General features: G+C 48.6%; 1 protein-coding gene across 5 annotated transcripts in view; it reads right to left on the bottom strand.

Annotated features, from left to right (window-relative positions):
* CFAP263 (cilia and flagella associated protein 263) overlaps window positions 1-18,654 on the bottom strand; it is a 34,381-nt gene extending 15,727 nt beyond the window's left edge. For 3 of the 5 annotated variants that reach the window (XM_062176428.1, XM_062176429.1, XM_062176427.1), the window contains exons 1-7: window positions 18,510-18,654; window positions 16,181-16,307; window positions 15,190-15,351; window positions 11,957-12,112; window positions 11,069-11,149; window positions 8,051-8,206; window positions 2,361-2,468 (exon numbers count right to left, since the gene is read on the bottom strand). In XM_062176428.1, coding sequence (XP_062032412.1) covers window positions 2,361-2,468; window positions 8,051-8,206; window positions 11,069-11,149; window positions 11,957-12,112; window positions 15,190-15,351; window positions 16,181-16,307; window positions 18,510-18,613 — 894 coding nt within the window. In that variant the 5' untranslated portion in view covers window positions 18,614-18,654. The remainder of the gene's footprint in view (window positions 1-2,360; window positions 2,469-8,050; window positions 8,207-11,068; window positions 11,150-11,956; window positions 12,113-15,189; window positions 15,352-16,180; window positions 16,308-18,509) is intronic. The other 2 variants (XM_062176430.1, XM_062176432.1) reach the window with 2 other exon arrangements.
* Between the last annotated feature and the right edge of the window lie 4,575 nt (window positions 18,655-23,229).

Genomic DNA, 23,229 nt, shown 5'->3' with positions numbered 1-23,229 from the left:
AACACCATAAAGAAAGTAAAAGAAAACCTAAAGAATGGGAGAAAACATTTTCAGTCATTTATCTGCTAAGAGATTGAATCAAGAATATATAAAGAATTATTGGGGCCATTGTTGAGGTGCAGTGGGTTAAGACACCACTTGCAATGCCAATATCCCAAATTAGAGTGCCAGTTTGAGTCCCAGATGCTCTGCTTCTCACCCAGCTCCCTGATAATGCATCTGGGAAAGCAGTGGAAGATGGTCCAAGTCCCTGGGCCCCTGCCATCCACATTGGAGAATCAGATGGAGTTCTTGGCTCCTGGCTTTGGCTTGGCCCAACCCTGGTTGTTGCGGGCATTTAGGGAGTAAACTAGTGGATGGAAGATAGCTCTGTCTCTCTGTGTCCCTCTGTCTTTGTCTTTGTCTCTCTCTCTGCATAACTCTATCTTTCAAAAACAAAAAGAATTCTTACATTTCAATTATAAAAATATAAATAACTCAAGTAAAAGCTGAACAAAGCACCTGCATAGGCATTTCGCCGGCACACCGGGTTCTAGTCCCGGTCGGGGCACCGATCCTGTCCCGGTTGCCCCTCTTCCAGGCCAGCTCTCTGCTGTGGCCAGGGAGTGCAGTGGAGGATGGCCCAAGTCCTTGGGCCCTGCACCCCATGGGAGACCAGGAGAAGCACCTGGCTCCTGCCATCGGATCAGCGCGGTGCGCCGGCCGCAGCGCACTACCGCGGCAGCCATTGGAGGGTGAACCAACGGCAAAAAGGAAGACCTTTCTCTCTGTCTCTCTCTCTCTCACTGTCCACTCTGCCTGTCAAAAATTAAAAAAAAAAAAAGAAAAGAAAAAAAAGGGGGGTGGGGCTGGCGCTGTGGCACAGAAGATTAAGCTTCCACGTGCAGTGCCAGCATCCCATATGGGTGCTGGTTCGAGTCCCAGTTGCTCAACTTCCGATACAGCTCTCTGCTATAGCCTGGGAAAGCAGTAGAAGATGGCCCAAGTCCTTGGGCCCCTGCACCCGCATGGGAGACCCAGGAGAAGCTCCTGGCTCCTAGCTTCAGATCAGCCCAGCTCCAGACATTGTGGCCATCTGGGTAGAAAACCAGCAGATGAAGATCTCTATCTCTCTCTCTCTCTGCATCTCTATAATGGTGCCTTCCAAATAAATAATCTTTAAAACACACACATACAAGTAGACAATAAGCACATGAAAAGATGCTCAATAACATTAGTCATCAGGGAAATTCAAGTGCAGACCACAGAGATACCATTTCATACGACTAGGATGGTCATTGTCCTAAAAGCTGAAATAAGTGTTGGTGAAAATGCACAGAAAAGAGAACCCTCACACATTGCTGAATGAACTGTAAAGTGGTGCAGACACTATGCAAAAACAGTTTGACAGTTTCTCTAAATGTTAAACATAGAGTTACACCATGTAACTCACCATCCCACTTTTAAGTGCATGTCCAAAAGAAAACACATCTACATAACAGCTTCTATAAGAGGAGAAGGCGCTGTGGCGCCACAACAGGTCTAGCCACTGCTCGGGATGCCCGCATTCCCTAACAAGTCCCAGCTAATCTGAGCTTCCCATCCAGCTTCCTGCAAATGCACCTGGGAGGCAGCAAATGATGGCCCAAGCACCTGGGTTCCTGCCACCCACATGGGAGACTTGGATGGAGTTCCTGCCTTCTGGCTTTAGCTTGGCCTACCCTGGATGTTGCAGGCATCTGGGAAGAGAACCAACAGATGGAAGATATCTAGCTCACCCTCTCTGTCACTCTGCTCATTTCAAACAAATAAATCTTAAAAAGAAAAAAAAAACACTCAAACTTCTATGAGAATATTAGCATTACTCATAATAGCCAAAAAGTGAAAACCCAAACACCCATGAACTGATGAACAGATACATGAAATATAATCTATATATATAATGGAATATTATTCAGGCATAAAAAGAAACAAGGTATTGATACATACTATAAAACAAACTCTTTGAATGGTATTCCAAGTTAAGGAAGCAAGTCATAAGATTAGGTGTTTAGTGGTTGAAATGCTCGTATCCACTTTGGAGAGCCAGGGTTGAATTCCCAGCTCCTGACTCCAATGTCCCACCAATTAAGAATAAAGAATTCTTGAGCACTGTTGGACTCCATGAGTTTTATTTTGCATGCAGACTCTAAAATGCAACACTGCAGGTCTTAAGTCTTCAAGTGCCACTTTCTGCTTTGGTGGCCCAGAGCTATTTTGATTTTTATGATCTAGGCTTTCCTAGATAAACAACCAAGGTACTCTGGATCATTGTGGACATGGACTTGAGCCCTTGCAGACAGGAGACAAACATCAGAAATGGACACCTTGCCCTCTCCTACCTCCTCCACTTGTAGGGTTTCTTTTTGAATTTTGTCAAGTAGCTCACTTCTCAGCAAGATCTCTTTGTCCAGATTGACATATATTTCCATTGCTCGATGAAGCTTGCTCTGAAATACAACATAACAAGCATTGAGCTAAGATGACCTCTCAGAATGGGGAGAAGGATGGATAACCCTCTGTTAAGTAGGAAATATGCATGACCATTCTGGTCCTGGGGCCTGTCTAGAGTTTCAGAAGCCTGGTGTCTGGGGAACTGGCAGGGCGGGAGAGGACCTAGGGGTCTTGTCCTTAGCTGGAGAAGCCAACTGCTCAGTGCCCAAATCCTGCCCCAGTGTTTTCTAAGAGAAATGTTGGGCAAGTCCTGGAACCTCCCTAAATGAGGCCCAGTCCCCTTGCAGAGTTGCGGAGAGGCTTAAAGGAGACTTCCACATGGGATGCTGAGCTCAGTGCTGAGTGCGTGTGGAACCCTCAACAATCAGGTGCCCTGGCTACCTCACAGGGATGCAGAGGCAGGACCACTCCACACAGGACAGCTGCCAGTACCATGCTTGCTCTCAAGTGAGGAAACTGACCCTCAGGGAGATGAAGCAATTTGTCCAAGATCACAGACAGGAATTGAACCCAGGCAGCGTGATTCCATGGCCCACGGCTCCACCACTGTCTTCATTAGCAAATGAGGCTGGGCTGCTGGTATGAGAGGCTTCCTGCAGGAGCTGCCTGGCAGACTTCCCTTGCATCACTAGCCCTTTACCAGTCCCCCAAGGCCCTTGCTTCTTAGACGGGCCCCTTCTGGAGCACTCTCTCTCCCAGAGATGAAGTTAGCCAAAGGACCTGGGATATGCTCCATCTGACTGAAGACTGGGCAAGGGAAGGAGCCAGTGGTTTCAGGGGGTTCACTCAACACACTCTAAGACCCAGCCACCCTGCCCCAGGCACTGGCCAGTTAAACCACCTACCCCCTTCCCAGGAGGCTAGCTCACAGCTGGGACATAGGTAGGGAACAAAATCTTTGCATGAAGAAATGTCAAACTCCAATGACACCAGGCTGTAGGAATACCAGGACAGGGGCCAGGAAATGCAGGTTTTCCTGCAGAAGGATGTTGGGAAGACAGCTGAAAAGTTGAGTCAGATATGTCTTGGTGAAGAAGGAAGAGAATGTTCCAAGCTAAGGAATGAGCCTAGGAAAGTCTAAAAGGAGCTGAGAGAGCAGGTAACAGACAGAGTGAAGGTGGAGGAAGAAGGGTGTGGGAGCACTGCCCTCCAGAGTCACAATTAAATGGAGAAAAAGAGCCTGGAGCCCCCTGGCTGGATGTGGGAGCACCTGAGAGGACATTCTTCTTCTTACTCCTCCAGGTCCCCCCTTTTTAAAAGATTTATTTATTTGAAAGTCAGAGTTACAGAGAGAGGGAGAGACAGAAATATCTTCCATCTGCTGGTTCACTCCCTAGATGGCAACAACAGCTAGGGCTGAGCCAGGCTGAAGCCAGGAACCAGGAGCTTCATCTGGGCCTCCCACAAGGAGGGTGGCAAGGACCCAAACACATGGGCCATCTTCAGCTGCTTTCCCAAGTCGTTAGCAGGGAGCTGGATCAGAAGTGTGGCAGCTGGGACACAAATCGGCACCAGAGGCTACACAATACCGGCCCCACCCCTCACTTCTTTGAGGCACTATAATAAGAAGAGAGCCGTCTAAGGGGCTTCAGCTGCCAGGTAGAGAGGCAGGGGCAGGACTCTGCTGCAAACCAGCCATTCAAAGGGAAGGAAAGGAGGGTGGAGAGATGTTCGCCCAACAACTTGGAGAGGCAGGGCAATGGCAAGGCACTCAGGGGCTCTGCTGGGGCAGAGTCTTCCCGCAGGTGTGATGGGAGCTCAATCGGTGATGCCGAGTCAAGACGTCAGCCATTTAAGGAGGCTGCCTCTAAAAAGGCAAACACTGGCTTTCCATGGCTTTGTCACAAGTGACCACAGGCTCAGTGCCCACAGCAACCCCTAGTCACTGTCTCCCAGTTTCTGGCGGTCCCAGGTCCCAGCACAGTGTGGCTGCACTCCCTCTGCCCCTGGTCCTGCGGGGCTGAAATCAGGGCATCAGGTCCTCCTCTAGGGCCTGGTGCCCTCTCACAAGCCCCCTGGCTGCTGGAAGAATGCATTTCCCCGGAGCTGTGGGACTGAGGTCCCGTGTTCTTTCTATTGCTGGCAGGAGCTTGCTCCCAGATCCTAGAGGCCACTCTCTGCACCCAGCAGCGGGGAATTATCTGACCTAGAGAACTGCCCTTGTACTTCACACCTCTGACCACCTCTTCCAGAGCAGCGCTGCTTGCAAGGGGCTCACGTGATTGGGTCAGGCCCACCTGGACAACCTCCCTGGCTTTCGGTCAATTGTGCCACAAAATAAAACTAGTCACATAGCAGAGGAGGGCCTAATGAGAGAATCCACCCTATTCACAGTCCTGGCTGGGGATTACACGGGGTGGATACACCAGGGGCGAGCCTGGGGGACACCCTGGAATTGTACCTACCACAAGGTTATCTGGTCACTGGTTTACAGTCAGCTACGAGGGACTCCCCTCAGCTGTAAACGAGCCACACTTTAATTCTACCACACGCCAGCAGGCAGGGCCTGAGGGCTCAAAGTCAGAGAAAACGGTGCCACCTCAACTCCAGCTCACTCACGAAACTCCCCGGGGAGAAAAGACGGCGTCTGTCTTGTGCTGGGTGCCGTTCCCTTAGCACGTAGCCCCGTGCCTGGCCTATTGCAGGGAAGCTGCTTTGGTAATAAAGTTATTCTGTGCCTTTTTAACAAGGCCTCACGCTTGGGTGTCTGGTGGTTAAGTCTAAGTGGCCCTGCTGTCACTGCAGCCAAACACCTGCACTGCGAGCAGGTCACGCCACTCTGCTGGCAGGGCACTGTGTCCAGTGCTGGGTGAAGTCCAGGACTTCACCCCGAGAGGTGAGGCGTTACCCCAGGACAACCCCCATTCAAACCCACAATGCACAGCTGTTCTGCCTCCCTTTCCCCTAGGACACCTGAGGACTGAGACCCAGAGCTGAGGAAGCGAGGCTGCTTCTCCCTCCAGCCCTGTCTATGTCCACCTCCGCACGCCTGCGGGGTGTCTGCTTAAACACTGCCATCTGTTTAGCACTGTATGCAACAGGCTTCTAAGCCTGAGGGCCACTGGGAGCAGGACTCCAGGCCCGCTGTGGCCTGTGTCACCGTTGTCCAGGTGCTGCCACACCCCTGTGTTTAGAAACATCCTGAGGCGCTCAGGCCCTGCGACTGGCAGTGTCATTGTATAATCTAATATCTCCACCTCCCAAACCCCACAAGACCAGGCAGACAGATCTCCTGCTACTTAACTGATTGTGCAGCATAAGCTCGAGGTCTAATATGATCTAAGCCTGGCTGACCCAGCTCTCCAGGCAGTGAGGGACTAGGAGTCGGGGTTAGCTTCTGCCTGAAACAACTGATTGGGTAAACTGAAGACTGACTCAATGAGCCGAAAGCGGGTGATCCGCGGATGTGTCTCATGCACAAATTCCAGAATGCCAGTCTGATTTTTCTGCTTATTTATGCCAGGGATGGCAGCTGGGTGGGACACACACTGGAACAGGAGCCCCAGCTCTGTCATTAACGTGTTGCTTCAATCTGGCAAATACCCTGCATCTTTGAGCCTCAGTTTTTTTCAATTTCTAAAAAAAGAAAGAAAGAAAAACACAAGCCTGCTCTAAATACATTCAAATTCACATTTTTTTTTTTTTTTGACAGGCAGAGTTAGACAGTGAGACAGAGAGACAGAGAGAAAGGTCTTCCTTCTGTTGTTTCACCCCACAATGGCCGCTACAGCCGGTGCGTGCTGCGCTGATCCGAAGCCAGGAGCCAGGTGCTTCCTCCTGGTCTCCCAAGCGGGTGCAGGGCCCAAGCACTTGGGCCATCCTCCACTGCCTTCCCAGGCCACAGCAGAGCTGGACTGGAAGAGGAGCAACCAGGACAGAATCTGGCGCCCCAACCGGGACTAGAACCCAGGGTACTGGTGCCACAGGTGGAGGATTAGCCAAGTGAGCTGTGGCGCCGCCCCTCAAAATCATTTTTAAAATGACACTGTACGGGATTAGCACTGTGGTCATATGGGCACCGGTTCAAGTCCCAGCTGCTGCATTTCTGAGCTAGCCCTCTGCTAATGGTCTAGGAGAGCAATGGAAGATGGCTCAAGTGCTTGGTTCCCTGTACCCGTGTGGGAGACCTGGAGGAAGCTCTTAGCTCCCTCCTGGCTCCTGGCTTCAGCCTGGCCCAGCTCCAGTTGTTGTGGCCATTTGGGGAGTGAAGCAGCAGATGGAAGATCTTTCTCTGTCTCTCCCTCTCTGTAACTCTGCCTCTCAAATAAATAAATAAAATATTTTTAAAAATAGAATAAATGACACTGGATGGGTCAAATAAGCCCACCTGTGAGCCACCTAAGCTCACAGCCACCACTACCAGCTAGGCAGTAGGCCTGAGTGGGCAAACCTCTGTGAAGTAACATGTACTAAACACTTTATGCTTTGCAGACTCAGAGGCAAAACTGTAGATATTATGTAGTAACTTACGTTAACAAGAGGAAAAAAAAAACCTCCTACAAAGGTTTTTATTGAATTTCAAATTATAATAACAGTATAATATTTTGGAATTACAAGTCTGTAATGAAAAGAATGGAATTTCAGGGGGAGAAATCAATTTTGCTTAATTGGGTTTCAAAGTTGTTAGTCTTTCTCATCCAATTGGTTGCAAATGTTCTGTAAAAGCCAGTCTTAGCCGGTACCACAGCTCACTAGGCTAATCCTCTGCCTGCGGCGCCAGCACCCTGGGTTCTAGTCCTGGTCAGGGTGCCGGATTCTGACCCGGTTGCTCCTCTTCCAGCTCTCTGCTGTGGCCCGGGAGTGCAGTGGAGGATGGCCCAGGTCCTTGGGCCCTGCACCCGCATGGGAGACCAGGAGGAAGCACCTGGCTCCTGGCTTCGGATCGGCACAGTGCGCTGGCTATAGCAACCATTTTGGGGGGTGAACCAATGGAAAAAGGAAGACCTTTCTCTCTCTCTCTCTCTCTCTCTCTCTTTCTCTCACTAACTCTGCCTGTCAAAAAAAAAAAAAAAAGCCAGTCTTAGCTCAAAGCTGACTACTGCAATCAGAGGGACACTAGCACAGTGACCAGATGGCACGGGCTGCTGGGGTCAGGCTCCATTCATGCCCGTAGTCCCTGCTTAATTAATGGTGCCTGTTTTCCCTCCCCGAAGAGTTGTATTTGGTTGGTAAATTTTTCAGTAGTTTTCTGATTTATAGCTAAACCTGTTTTCCTGTACAGGGTTTTAAGTGGTGAAGTGCTTACTACAAGCCTAAATGAAGCAGGGCCCTAAATGTGGTTGGCTCTCAAAACGCCCTGCATAAAAATCACCTGGAGAGTTAAAAACAAAACAGAGTGCACAACTCTCACTCCTTAATTCAGCGAAGGTAGGACTACGGCATTGCTAGTTTTTAAAAGTAAAAGCTCCCAGGTGGTTCTCCTGGGCAGCCAGGGTTGTGGCAGCATTCAGGGAATTTTAGGAGCCATGGCTTTGCTGAGTCAAGAGAAACCAAGGGGCAGCGGCACAGTGCCAGACTCTAAGTGACTGGCGTGCCCAGCGCCCTCTCTGTGGCCGGAACTCTCTGGGGCAGGCCTTACTTTGTACGTGTTGAGCATCTGCAGGGTGTTTCCAGAGGCCATCTTGAGCCGGATCAGTTCTTGATTCCTTGCTTCAACTGTCTCTAAAAACTGAGCATTCTCGATCTTCAGCTGCTGAAAGTCAACATTGTGGAGGGCCTCGCCCACCTCTTCCTTCTACAGCTCAGAAAGGAAAAGATGGCACATTCAGTTGTGGCTTCCGAAGGCATGGCTCACATTTTGCACGTTTTCTTGGTGAGATCTGGGAGCTCAGTCATGTTCAGTCATTCAACAAATGTATCGGCAGCTGCTTGGTGCCAGGAGTGATGCTGGGCACTGGGGATAGAGGTTTGAGTAAATACAGTGTCCTCACCCTCAAGGAGCATATACTGGGAGGAGAGGAAGGGGGATGCCTAAGCAAGGCTGCAAAGGAAGAGCAGGAAGAGCAGGAATGGGCCCTTTAAAGGTTTTTAAGCCTGCAGACCCCAGAAAAAGCAGCACAAAAATCCCCCTCCTTTGATTCTGTGATATTTCTGCCCTGTGGGTAGGTCAGTGACCTTGCCTGGCCCCCGGCTCCATTTATCTGCCTGCCAGGTCTATGCCATCTTTCATCTGTGGTAGGCCCCGCATTCTACTCATGCTGAACTAGCTCCTGGATGGATCTGCCTCCCCTTCCCCAAACAACACAACAATTACTTTAAGCCCTGGTATGCCCCGCCTTCCAGCTCCAGTGTTCTGCCTGTTGCCAAATCTGAAGGCCGTCCCTCTCTGCTGAGCTTCTAGAAGCTTTAGCTACAGGGTCCTGGTTCCTGCGGCCTCTGTATAGCAGCTCCGATCCTCGCCTTCTCTCACAACACCACTCCCTACCAGTCTGTGAGCTCGTGAGGGCAGAGTCCATGTCCCTGTCATCCCTGTGCAGCAGTGGCTTTAGGTTACAGGTCATCCATCCAGTCTCTATCTCAGCCTGAAGCCCCTCTTTAAGACCCCCAAGTTTGGGTAAACCCCTGAGGACCAGGAACCCATGATGTGCAGGCAGTTCCACAAGGACAATGTTTTCTCTTACACTGAACTCAAATCTCCTTGTGGGGCATCTCCATCCCTACCACCCCTCACCCCTCCTCTGCCCTCCACACCCTTCCCTCAGCAGCCTTGAGTGCTTGACAGTGGCCGTGAGCCTCCTGAGCCCATAGTCCTTGGTCCTCCAATGCAGTTTCTAGTTTCCTTTCCACTGGGCTTGCTCTCCATGTGAGCTCCAGTTTACCGGCTCTTTCAAGGGTGGAGTTCACACTGGGCACAACACTGCAGATCAGGACTACCCAGAACAGAAGAGAGCCAAGGCTAGCCCTTTCTTGGTCTGGGCACCGTGTTTCTTTGAGGGCAGCCTCAGCCACAGCACCACCTCCAGCTGAGCTGACTTTATCAGGTCCTCTGTGTTTAAGTCACCCTACACCTGTGGATATTTGGGGGGATCAGAGTGGAGAGTCCGATCTTTGCCCCTAGTCACTTCATGTCATTAAAGCCATCCCTGCTTATTGAGGCCTCTCTGGATCGCAGTCAATCAAGCAACAGTCCCCTAACATGTCAGTTCTCCTAATGGATCTTGCATCATTGTCAGTGGCCACGTCTGACATGCATGCCATCAGTGCTCGTGTTTCAGTTTGTATCCATAACACAAACAATATTGATCTAGGAAAGGAGAGAGGCTCATCTCACATCCTAGTGACCTGGAGCCATGCCTGCATTACTGCCTTTCATCAGGATCCTGTTCAAAGGTGTAACTGTGCTACCCTGTCCAGCTCCTCGAAGGGGTCAACAAGTATGCCCTGAGGGCCCGTTAAGCTCATGCCAACTCTGTCCACAGACTTGCCTGCACACAACTGTATTAGTTTCTTATTGCTGCTGAACAAACTAAACACAGTACTAAAACAATGCAAATTCATTATCCTCTAGTTCTGGCAGTCAGAAGTTTGAAGTGGGTTCGAGGGCTAAAACAAGGATGTTGGCAGGAGTGCTTTCCTTCCAGAGGCACTAGGAGAGAACCTGGCCACTGGCTGTTTCCAGCTCCTAGAAGATGCCCATATCCCTTGGCTCATGGCCCTTCCTCCATTGTAAGGGCTTATCACTCTGATCTCTGCTTCCATTATCAAATCTTCTCTCACCTTCTTGCCTCTATCTCATAAGAAGAGCAAGTACATGGGGCCCACCTAATCCAGGATCCACCCTCCATCTGAAGATCATTAAATTAATCACACCTGCAATATCCTTCTGCCATGTAAATTAGCCATATTCACAGATTCCAGGGATTATAACACGGACATCTTTGGGGGCCCAGTATTCAGCCTACCACAGTAATCTTAAAAGAGTGAGAAAGAGGGGCTGGCGCTGTGGCATAGTGGGTAAAGCCACCGCCTATAGTGCCAGCATCCCATATGGGCGCCAGTTCTAGTCCCAGCTGCTCCACTTCTGATCAAGCTCTCTGCTATGGCCTGGGAAAGCAGTAGAAGATGGCCCAAGTCCTTGGGCCCCTGCACCCGCGTGGGAGACCCAGAAGAAGCTCCTGGCTCCTGGCTTCAGATCAGTGTAGCTCCAGCCATTGCAGCCAGTTGGGGAGTGGGCCAGCGGATGGAAGACTTCTCCCTTTCTCACCCTCTCTCTGTGTGTAACTCTTAACTTTCCAATAAATAAATAAATCTTAAAAAAAAAAAAAAAAAGTGCTGGGGCCAGTGCTGTGGTGCAGTGGGTTAATGCCCTGGCCTGAAGCACTGGCATGCCATATGGGTGCCGGTTCGAGACCCGTCTGCTCCACTTCCTGTCCAGCTCTCTGCTATGGCCCGCACCCACGTGGGATACTGAGAAGAAGCTCCTGGCTCCTGGCTTTGGATTGGCAAAGCTCCGGCTGTTGTGGCCATCTGGGGAGTGAACCATCGAATGGAAGGCCTCTCTCTCTCTCTGCCTCTCCTCTCTTTATGTAACTTTGACTTTCAAATAAATAAATGTATCTTTAAAAAAAAAAAAAGAGTGAGAAAGAGAATCACATACCTGCTTCAATTGCAAAAGCATTTTTTTCCTTTGAACTTTGAGAGAAACATTTTTCAAACGTAATTTATCCCTCATATTATCCTAAAAAAGAAAAACGTTATTTTAATTCATTTCTGTTCTTCTTCCCTGTAGGTCTGAAATGTTGGCCTGGGGCTGCAGTCCAAACCTTGAGCCCTAACATAGTCACTTATTTTCAGGTCCTTTTCCTTCTACCAAAGCTGGTGTTGCAATGGAGTTTCACTCATGACCAAGGAGCAGAAATCAGATCTGCTGCATGAAGATCTTTTACTGCTTTTAAAGTCAAACTATTGGGGTATAGGACTACTGTAGGAGCCTTTCCTGGCAAAGTGATCTAATAGTCCTTTGGTCTTTTATCCTCAAGGCAGTTTAAGGGTTAGTAACCCTATGTAATTACGTAAATTATGTAACCCTATGTAAATATCTCTGGAATCCAAAGCTTGACATTCCATAAAACCTCTGGAAATGAAGAAGCACCTTCCTCCTCCAATTCTCCTCACTTCCTTTTGCCAGACAAAAGTCTATCTCCTTATAGAGCATGATTTTCCTGCCTCGCTCCTTGAACCAGCCTAGCCTCACACCTGTCTCAAGAAAATACTTCAAATCTTGAAACAACAACAATAAAAAGAGGAAGTCCATCAGAGATATTATTACTATTCATCCTGTCTGGTTGATTTTAGCCATGATAAACCTGCACTGAAAACACATGCACACATGCGCACATACCTTGGGGGATGTGAGGAACCTGCACCTGCGGGTAACGTTTCCAGGGGACCACGTGCAGTCAGCTTGCTTCACATGGATCATGTCTGTGCCGTCGCTGTAGGCATCTATTCTCTCTTTCTAAGCCCTCAGCACTGACCAACTTACCCTCCGGCGGTTCATGTCATCGAGGTACTTCATCACTTTCTGAGTGGCCAGAATACTCCCCTTCTTCTTGGATATGGTTTTTAGAATGTCTTTTTCAAAGTCATGTACTGCTTTCTGAACTTCAGCTCCTCGAATTTCAGCTTCCTCGATGATAGCCTAGAGGAATCAGCACAAAGGGAGAAAAGTTTCCAGAATTTCTCCAGGACACGTCCTCGAAGGATATGTTAAGTTCCCATGCTTCCTTGTGTCTTAAAATTTTTAAAAAAGATTTATTTATTTACTTAATAGGCAGAGTTAGAAAGAGAGGGGGAGACAGAGAGAGAGAGAGATCTTTCATTTGCTGTTTCACTCCCCAAATGGTTGCAACAGCTGAGACTGCTCCATCCAGGTCTCCCATGTGGGTGCAAGGGCTTAAGTACTTGGGCCATCTTCCACTGTTTTGCCAGTTGCATAAGCAGGGAGCAGAATCAGAGGTGGAGCAGGCTGGACTGGAACTAGCTCCCATATGGTATGCCAGCATCTCAGGCTACAGCTTAACCCACTGCACCACAACGCTGGCCTTGCCTCTTTGTGTCTTCTTTTTTTTTTTTTTTTTTTTGACAGGCAGAGTGGACAGTGAGAGAGAGAGAGACAGAGAGAAAGGTCTTCCTTTGCCGTTGGTTCACCCTCCAATGGCCGCCAAGGCTGGCGCGCTGCAGCCGGCGCACCGCGCTGATCCAATGGCAGGAGCCAGGTGCTTCTCCTGGTCTCCCATGGGGTGCAGGGCCCAAGTACTTGGGCCATCCTCCACTGCACTCCCTGGCCACAGCAGAGAGCTGGCCTGGAAGAGGGGCAACCGGGATAGGATCGGTGCCCCGACCGGGACTAGAACCCGGTGTGCCGGCGCCGCTAGGCGGAGGATTAGCCTATTGAGCCGTGGCGCTGGCCTCTTTGTGTCTTAACACGTGACATAATGCTCCTTTTTAGTTTTAGAAAGATATCTCTGTCTCTACCTCTCTCTGCAACTCTGTCTTTCAAATAAATAAAACAAATCTTCAAAAAAAAAAAAAAAGGAAGAGGAGCAGCTGGGACTAGAACCAGCACCCATATGGGATGTCAGCACTTCGGGCCAGGGCTTTAACCCGCTGCACCATAGCGCCAGCCCATGCGCTATTTCTAATCCAGCTCTCTGCTATGGCCTGGGAAAGCAGTAGAAGATGGTCCAAGTCCTTGGGCCCCTTCACCCATGTGGGAGATCCGGAGGAGATTCCTGGATCCTGGCTTCCGATCAGTGTAGCTCCAGCCATTGCGGTCAATTGGGAAGTGAACCAGCAGATGGAAGACCTCTCTCTCTCTTTCTCTGCCTCTCCTCTCTGTGTAACAGACTAAAATCCTCAAAAAAGTTATTGTATTCATAAAAAGGGAGCAAAAAACAAAAACAGGATCTTGGCTATCTCAATAATTATGTATTCCTATATCTGAAATATTTTATCCATTAAGAATTATTTTATATAAAAATGTGAAATGACATACACTAACAATGAATCATAGCTGTGCAGAAAAAAAATATGGGAGACAAAGCAGCATGCTTATATACTTCTATAACTTGAAAAAGATGTCATAAATGAGTATGTATACTATATATTGATACAGAACAACATTGTTATACCAAAGAAAATAGTTTACAAAATAACAGACTTTTGAAATCTGAAATTTGAGGGACAGCCTGGCACTGTGGCACTGTGAGCTAAGCTGCCACCTGTGATCCTGGCATCCCATATCAGAGCAATGGTTTGAGTCCCATCTACTCAGCTTCCAGTCCAGCTCCCTGCTAATGCCCCTGGGAAGGCAGAAGATGGCTCAAAACAAATACCATCATCCTTTGAGGTCATGCTAAGTCCGATGTAAAGCTCCAACTCTTCACAAATTCCTCTTTGACCACTATTGCCCATAATGACCTCTCTTTGCACTTGAAATTTACATCACACAATGTATCAAGCCAGAACAAGGCTACCAACAGGAACAGACCATGGTGGTGCATGCTATGTATGAAGGGTAACTTAAGGATTTTCCACCCAATTTACTGACTTAAAACTCAAACTTCTTGTGGTAGTAAAGAATTATTGTAAATGTGTAAGGGTTAATCCTTACATGGCACAGGAGGTTAATCCTCCACCTGAGGCACCGGCATCCCATATGGGCGCCTGTTCTAGTCCCAGTTGCTCCTCTTCCAGTCCCGCTCTCTGCTATGGCCCGGGAGGGCAGTGGAGGATGGCCCAAGTGCTTGGGCCCCTGCACATGCATGGGAGACCAGGAAGAAGCTCCTGGCTCCTGGCTTTGGATTGGCACAGCTCCAGCTGTTGTGGCCATCTCGGGGGTGAACCAACGGAGGGAAGACCTTTCTCTCTGTTTCTCCCTCTCACTATCTGTAACTCTACCTCTCAAATAAATAAATAAAGGGATATTTTTCCTTATTGTGGTTATGTTTTTTTAAAAAAGCCATCTTAGAAACATACTGAAACATTTAGAGATAAGTGATATGTCTAGGACTCATTTTTTTTTTTTTTTTTTTTGGACAGGCAGAGTGGACAGTGAGAGAGAGACAGAGAGAAAGGTCTTCCTTTGCCGTTGGTTCACCCTCCAATGGCCGCCGCAGCTAGCACGCTGAGGCCGGTGCACCGCGCTGATCCGAAGGCAGGAGCCAGGTGCTTATCCTGGTCTCCCATTGAGTGCAGGGCCCAAGCACTTGGGCCATCCTCCACTGCACTCCCGGGCCACAGCAGAGAGCTGGCCTGGAAGAGGGGCAACCGGGACAGAATCCGGCGCCCCGACCAGTACTAGAACCTAGTGTGCTGGCGCCGCAAGGCAGAGGATTAGCCTATTGAGCCACGGTGCCGGCCAAGGACGCATTTCATAATAACTCAGTGGGGTGAGGGGCAAACTGGTTGAGACATCAATGAAACAGGAGTGGCTATATGTGGATGATGGTTGTATCTTGGGGTTGAATACTCAGGTTTATTGAGTTCATCTCTACATTTGTGTAGTTTAGAAAATTTTCCATTAAAAAACAAGTTTGAAATCTGTTGTCTCCCCAAGCAAGTGGTAAGTTCCTTAAAGGCAGGCCCTCAATTTGTCTAGTCCTGCTCATGTTTCTTCCAAAGTGTCAACAATGTCATGGCCATACTTCAGGCACTTCATGATGAGGTGGCAGTGGTGGCTTAGGTGGTAGAGCCTATGTCGAGAGAAAGGAATACCTCATGATGTTGCAGGTCCCGTTCTGCGTTTGCCCTCATGTGACTTATTTCATCCTTTGTGTCTTCCAGTTCCTTTTGTACAAGCTCGAGTTTTTGGTCGACACTGAGGCCTACCACACGGTCCATACCAGTGCGGGTCCTGGATCTTCGCCTGCCCCGTAACTGCAACCCCCAAGAAAAACAAAGCCATTGTCAAAGCAGAATCAGTAATAGAGCATTCCAGGCTAGGCATCAGAATGATCCCTCGGGCCTAGCAATTACCCCAATGACTGTCAGACAGCATAAACTCATGACAAACGGGTACTGGGTATTAGGCCTAAGGTGACATGCATTTTACAAGTCATTGTCAGGCTCTGCAAGGGCCTGTGTTTGACAATGAACCGAAAATAAATAAGGGAAGCATGTTTCCAGGGAGGAATGACCACGGAGCCACTGTGGACAAGCATCCAAGTCAAAGTCAGTGGAAGCCCAGAGCTTGGTGCTTCCTGAGCTGAGCACAGAGGAGCAAGTGCATCCAGGGGTACAGTGTTCAACAAAACAGACAGACAGGAACCTTGGATTTCCTATGTTTTTAAGGCAAAAGTGACCTGTGGGAGGTCCCGGGAATGAGTGGGCCTCAACGAGAATTTGTTTAATCCTTAGAGGATAGATCCACACAGCAAGGTCATTTGAGACAAACGCCCACACCAAGCCCACTTTACCCCTTTACATAACTGGCCGGGTGTTGTGAACTGCTGAGTCTCCTAATTTAGGGGAGCTTTCATATAAACTGAGATATTCAGGGGGAGTGAATTTATGATGAATTGGACCCAATCCCCTTCACACTCACATGAAAGAGAAACTTTGAAGGAGAAGGAAGAATCAAAAATAGATCAGGGAGAGAGTCCTGTGGCCACTGGGCCAACGAGGGTATACCAATGGCAGATACACAAATAGCACTTGCATTTAAGGGCACAAACAATAAAATCACCATCAGATCTTCATTGTGTACCTGTGCAAATTCTGCTGCAGATAATTTAATATCTGATAAGCGTGGAGGGTGTTGATCCCTGGGCTCCAGTTTAGTGTAATATTTCTCAAACATCTCTGTCTCAGTTTTGAGAGCAGAGTTTCCATAGCTGCAAGACAGAGGGATACCTGGGTAAGTTCTCCGGGTAGGAGTTCAAATCTCAAATACCTCATATTCAACACTTATTAGCCATGTACGATCTTCTGCAAGAGACATGACCTCTTGGTACCTTAGTGTCCTCATCTATAAAATGGGAAGAACAATAGCACCTATTTTTAGGATTGCAACAAGAGATGCAAAGTCTATTGGACCACACCTGGCACACAGTAATTTTTACTTACATATTTGACATTTTTGTTAAATATTTAATGAGCCACCAAGTTCAAATCACTGACATTATATTGAAAATTGTTGTTGCCAGTTTCATCTTCAAGTACCATCTAACCATCTGGGAAATTCCTTCTGAATTATCACATTCCTGAAGTGATGTGCACTCACAATTTCCAGGTGTTTTCTTTCGTTTGTTTCTCACTTCTTTGATTTCCAGCATCGCTTACATGAAAGTCTCCACAGGGAGTTTATCATAACCTGTGGAAAACTTTGCATGATGGTTTTTAAACTAGAGATGACACACCTAATTTATCCTACACACACCACCATGATGACCTCTTTAACTTCTCACATATATAACATACATGTTACGTGTGTATATACACATATGCATGCAAATGTGTACGTGTGTGACCAGCTTTGATGTTTTCATATGGTACTGAGCTTACTCCTGTTCGACTGACTTTTCAGATTACTGGGAATGGCTGAACAGAAAGCACAGCACATGACAGTGGCTTGCTTTTCAGTCCTTACCATGTTCCCAGGCTAGTCTGTGGAGCTGCCCCTGGGTCTGAGGCCCAGCCCTATCACTGACTAGCTGTAGCAAGATAGAGAAGTGACCTAATCTTCGTGTCTTTGTTTCTCACCCACCTCCTGGGGTTGCTGTATTATTACCTAAGGTCACATATATGCAAAACTCATGGCATATAATAAGCATTCAAAAAACCAGTAGCGGGGCTGGCGCTGTGGCACAGCAGGTAAAGCCACTGCCTGCAGTGCCGGCATCTCATACGGGTACCAGTTCAAGACCTGGTTGCTCCACTTCCGATCCAGCTCTCTGCTATGGCCTGGGAAAGCAGTACAAGGTGGCCTAAGTGCTTGTACCCCTGCACCCATGTAGGAGACCTGGAGGAAGCTCCTGGCTCTGAATTGGCACAGTTCTAGTCATTGCAGCCATTTGGAGAGTGAACCAACAGATGGAAGACCTCTCTCTCTCTCTCTCTAACTCTTCCTTTCAAATAAATAAATATTTTTCTTTAAAAAATTTTAAAAATAAAACCAGTAGCTATCAGTAATAATATCTCAGTTCTGACCTAAACTGTTTATGGATGCAGAGATAACATCTATTCAACTTTCATATCCAGGATATTTTGTGTAAGCCCAGTAAATTGTACATCAACGACATCAAGAGATTTTTTTTTAATTTTTTTTATTTGACAGGTAGAGTAATAGACAGTGAGAGAGACAGAGAGAAAGGTCTTCCTTCTGTTGGTTCACTCCCCAAATGGCCGCTATGGCCGGCGCTGAGCCAATCCAAAGCCAGGAGCCAGGTGCTTCTTCCTGATCTCCTATGCGGGTGCAGGGACCCAAGCACTTGGACCATCCTTCACTGCGCTCCCGGGCCACAGCAGAGAGCAGGACTGGAAGAGAAGCAACCAGGACTAGAACCCGGCGCCCATATGGGATGCCAGTGCTGCAGGCGGAGGATTAACCAAGTGAGCCAGGGCGCCGGCCCCAAGAGATTTTAATAACTAATTTGCTTGCTATAGTAGATACAACACACACTGCTAAAATAAAGAATATTGGGCCATTCTTCACTGACTCCATGCTTATACCTGGTTCACACCGACGTTCTCTCATATTAAAGCCATTTCAATAGCTTCCTTTCCAGCCTGCTGCCACATTAACTTCATCGTAGAATCTCAGCACTGGAAGGGGGTCCAACCTGCCGGGTCGGCAGCTAAGCAGTCAGCGCCAGACCCCCCCCCCCCAACACACACACACAGACTCACACACCTGCCCCGTCCCCCGCCCAGCCCTGGCCAGGCTCTCCGAGGCAGCCGAGATGAGATGAAGAGGCAAAGACGAGTCCCCTCCCCATTTGGGGGCTCTCAGTCGCCCCCTGATTGGGGCGGGCTGCCGCGGGCCGAGGGTCCACGGTGAGGAGGGGGGCCCCAGCAGCCCGCCGGCCGGCCGGTACCTGAGCTCCTCCACCAGCCCGCACAGCTGGATAACAGGCAGCTCGCTCTCCTCCCCTCCCTGGGGGTCAGGGAGGGCGCTCTCGGGGTCTTCGTCACTCGTCATCCCGTCAAAGCCGCCCCGACCGAGGACGCGTGTGCCTTGGAGCGCCGGAGCCCCGCCGTCCTGCGTCACTCAGCCTGCGACCACCGCCTCGCCGCGTCGCCCGGACGACGGGACGCTGCGGGTGGGGCGGGGCTTCAGTCGACCCCGCCCCAGCTTTCCCAGCCAATCCCGGCGCTGACAGAGCTAAGGCACGTTGAATTTAACATTATTTTCATTTTATTTGAATTTTTCATTTTATTTGAATGAGAGAGACAGAGAGCTTCCATCTGCTGGTTCACTCCCCAAATGCTCACAACAGCCAGGGGTGGCCCAGGCCAAGGCAGGAGCCAGGAGCTCCATCGGAGTCTCCCACGTGGGTGTCAGGGGCCCAAAGACTTGAGCCATCACCTCTGCCTCCCAGGTTACGTATTAGCAGGAAGCTGAAATCGGAAGCAGAGCAGGGACTTGAACATGGAATGCAGTATTTATTCCTAGCGGCTTTTTAAAGCTTGGGCCGCATGCCTGCCTCATGGACAGTATTTCTTAAGTTGACAGTAGTAATCACAACTACAGCTTGCTCAGCCTTTCTATGTCTTTGGCATCACATTAAGCATAGTTTACGTAAATTCTAACAAGAATCTTGAGATAGTATCTATCATTCTCTTTATTCCTCAAACAAGGAAACTGAGGCCCAGAAAGCTATAATAAGATTTGTGAGGGAGGCTGATGCTGTAGCGTAGCAGGTAAAGCCACCACCTACAGTGCCGGCATCCTATATGGGCACTCATTCGAGTCTCGGTTGCTCCACTTCCGATCCAGCTCTCTGCTATGGCCTGGGAAAGCAGTAGAAGATGGTCCAAGCCCTTGGGCCCCTGCACCTGCGTGGGAGACCCAGAGGAAGCTCCTGGATCCTGGCTTTGGATCGGCGCAGCTCCAGCCGTTGCAGCCAACTGGGGAGTGAACCAGCGGATGGCAGACCTTTCTCTCTGCCTCTGCCTCTCTGTAATTCTGTCTTTCAAATACATAAATAAACCTTTAAAAAAAATTTTTTTGAGGGTGGCTTCTCTCCGTACCTCAGCTTAAGGCCAGTGCTCTCTCTCTGCCTGCTGCTTCATATTTTCTAACTGCAATCTCTTTCAGATATAAACACCCAGCATTCCTGGTGGAAAAAAAGAAAAGAAGCACGTGGATGATTACAAAATGGGTAGACATTCAGAGCCATTCCTAAACAGGCACAAAATATCTATTATGCCCTTAAGTACATAGGATGTTCAGAAAAGACCATTCTGGCACCCCAGGAACTTACCTTTAAATGAGGGAAAGCCCCTAAACAAGGTATTGCAACCTGGGGTGACGTGTAGTCACGTCGGCCTCACGCTGCTACTTAGTCCTCATCTCACTCAATCTTCAGAGCAGTGTTTTGAAACTGATATTATCATTTCATCTTATAGATCAGGAAACCAAGAAATAGAGTAGCTTAGAAGTGTTGCCAGTGGCCACACAGGAATGAAATCAAGCTCTAGTGCAGCCTACGAGCCACACTGTTGGCTTCCAAACTGATGTGTGACATGCCAAGGGTCAGCGAGGTAACCGGGGGGCTCTCTGTCTGCTCCCCACTGGGACTGAAGAGAGCAGAGGGCAGGATGGGAAAACTCACTGGATGGGGTTAGAAAACACGCTGTGATGACCAGCCTGGGGTGGAGGCCAGTCACCTTCCCCTGCGAGGGACATGCATGAGCATCGGCGGGCTGGCACTGGACTCCAGGGGAGGGCTTTCATTTTGATGCTTAGGATGCAGAAGGTGGGGGTCAGAGGAGAATTTCTGGAGATGTTAGCAGAGAGGCCCAGCCCTGTCAACCACGTGTTTTATCTCTCTGCTAGCAGTAGGCCTTTTTGGATTCTGAGAGTGATGCAGATCATATCTGGGAATAATTAATATGTCCATCTACACGGTGACACAAGTGGGTGCCAGCCCCAAGGGGGAGGAGGAGAGGAAAGGGCTCTGCAGTAGTTCCAGACTCCGGCGTGCACGGCTCTGCCAGTTAGGCCATGTGACTCAGCAGACTATGGCACTGGAGCTGTCGATGGTGGAAGAGTGGAAGAGGATTAAGGCAAGACCCAGTGGGCATGGGAGAGCGGGAGGAGCACCTGGTTCCTGCCTTTGAATCAGCGCGGTGTGCCAGCTGCGGTGGCCATTGGAGGGTGAACCAATCAATGGCAAAGGAAGACCTTTCTCTCTCTCTCTCTCTCACTGTCCACTCTGCCTGTCAAAAAAAAAAAAAAAAAAAAGACCCAGTGGGAGACTCAGTGAAGGACCCAGGATTCTGGAACAAGGTCATGCAGTCCACTGCAGAGAACTGATCACACATGACCACTTGCAGGTGAGAGGGTGATGACCGCCTGTAAAAGGATCAAAAGGCTTGTGCTTGGCTAACAGCCTGTTTTGGAATGTGAGTACAAGCTGAAAATGGACAGTGGCTGAATTGTAACCCCCTTCACGGGAATGTGCTGAAAGACAGTGGAGAGGGAACGATCTTCCCAACGGACAAGATGTGAGTGGTGCACCTGCTCATCTATTTTATGTACAGGGAGAAGTTGCCCCAGAGGATGCATCTAATGGGCAACTGTGGCTCAAAGACTCCTCATCAGGTCAGCTGAAATTTTATTAGAACTGTGATCCCTTGTGAGATGCTTACTCCCCCATCCTCCCTTCTTCATTTCCCAAGGGTCACACCTGCATCACAGTCTGAAAGTTCTCCTTATCTTCTCCTGTTTTCTCTCCTTGGTCTGTTACAGATCTTTTCACCAATAACTAAATTTCTTCATGTCCAACTTCATGTTGTCTCAGAGGATGCAAACTGACAAAGGAATAAATTTCTTCTTACATTTCTTCCTTTATTTACTTTAAAGGCAGTTACAGAGAGGGAAAGACAGAAAGAAAAAGAGAGAGAGAGAGATTTTCCATTTGCTGGTTTACTCCCCAAATGGCTGAAATAGCCAGAGCTGAGGCAGGCCGAAGCCAGAAGCCAGAACTCCATCCAGGTTTCCCACATGGGTGGCAGGAGCCCAAGCCCTTGGGCCATCTTCCATTGCCTTTCCAGGCACATTAGTAGGGAGTTGGATCATAAGTGGAGCAGCTGAAACTTGAACCGGGGCTCATATGGGATGCTGGCATCACAGGCTTAACCTACTGCACCACAATACCAGCACCAGTAAATTTCAATCTTAGGCCGGCGCCGTGGCTTAACAGGCTAATCCTCTGCCTGCAGCACCGGCACTCCGGGTTCTAGTCCCGGTTGGGGCGCCGGTTCTGTCCCAGTTGCTCATCTTTCAGTCCAGCTCTCTGCTGTGGCCCAGGAAGGCAGTGGAGGATGGCCCAAATGCTTGGGCCCTGCACCCGCATGGGAGACCAGGAGAAGCACCTGGCTCCTGGCTTCAGATCGGCACAGCGCCGGACGTAGTGGCCATGTGGGGGGTGAACCAACGGAAGGAAGACCTTTCTCTCTGTCTCTCTCTCTCTCTCTCACTGTCTAAATCTGCCTGTCAAAAAAAAATTCAATCTTAAAGATTCATTCAGGGGCTGGCACTGTGGCATAACAGGTTAAGCCTCTGCCTACAGTGCCAGTGTATGATACTGGTACTGGTTCGAGACTTGGCTGCTCCACTTCAGATCCAACTCCCTGCTAATGGGCCTGGGAAAGCAGCTTGGGCCCCTGCACCCATGTGAGAGACCTAGAAGATACTCCAGGCTCCTGACTTTAGCCTGGCCCAGGCCTGGCCATTTGGGGAGTAAAACAGCAAACAGAAGACCCCTCTCTCCCTCTCCCTCTCCCTCTCTCTGGAACTGTCTTACAAATAAATAAAATAAATCTTTAAGAGAGAGAGAGAGAGAGCAAGCAAGATAGTGTAGCACTAGGGTCAAATAGAGAAATAGGTCAATAAAACAAAAGAGTCCAGAAACAGAACTACATATATATGAGTCAAGTGATTTTTTTCCATTAAAGATTTATTTATTTATTTGAAAGGTAGAGTAACAGGAGAGAAAGCAGGAGAGAGACAGAGAGATCTTCATCTGCTGATTCCCTTCCCAAATGACTGCAAAGGCCTGGTCTGGGCCAGGCCAAAGATAGGAACTTCATCCAGGTCTCCCATGTGCGTACAGGGGCCCAAAGACTTGGACCATCCTCCATTGCCTTCCCAGGGGCATTTGCAGGGAGTAGGATGGGAAGTGTAGCAGCCAAGACTCACTGAAGCTCATATGGGATACAGAGATCACAGGTGCAGTTTGATTGGTTGAGCCACAATGTCAGCTCCAGTCAAGTGATTTTTGACAAAAGTGGAAAAGTAATCAGTAGAGAAAAAATAATGGTGCTGGAACAGTTGGATATCTATATGCAAAAAATCCAGTTAATATATACACCACATACAAAATTAACTCAAAATGGATTGTAGACTAAATCTTCTGGAAGAAAAACCAAGAGAAAAACCTTTCTTATATTATGTGAGGCAAAGATATCTTAGGTAGAACACCATAAAAAAAAAAACATACATAAAAGAGAAAAAGTATCAATAGAACTTTTGTTTATCAAAAGACATTAAGAGGATGAAGAAACAAGTTTCAGTCTAGAAAAAAATAT

This window comes from Lepus europaeus, chromosome 19 (genome assembly GCF_033115175.1).
Source record: "Lepus europaeus isolate LE1 chromosome 19, mLepTim1.pri, whole genome shotgun sequence".
NCBI lineage: Eukaryota > Metazoa > Chordata > Mammalia > Lagomorpha > Leporidae > Lepus > Lepus europaeus.
This window is presented reverse-complemented; position numbering and strand designations above follow the sequence as displayed.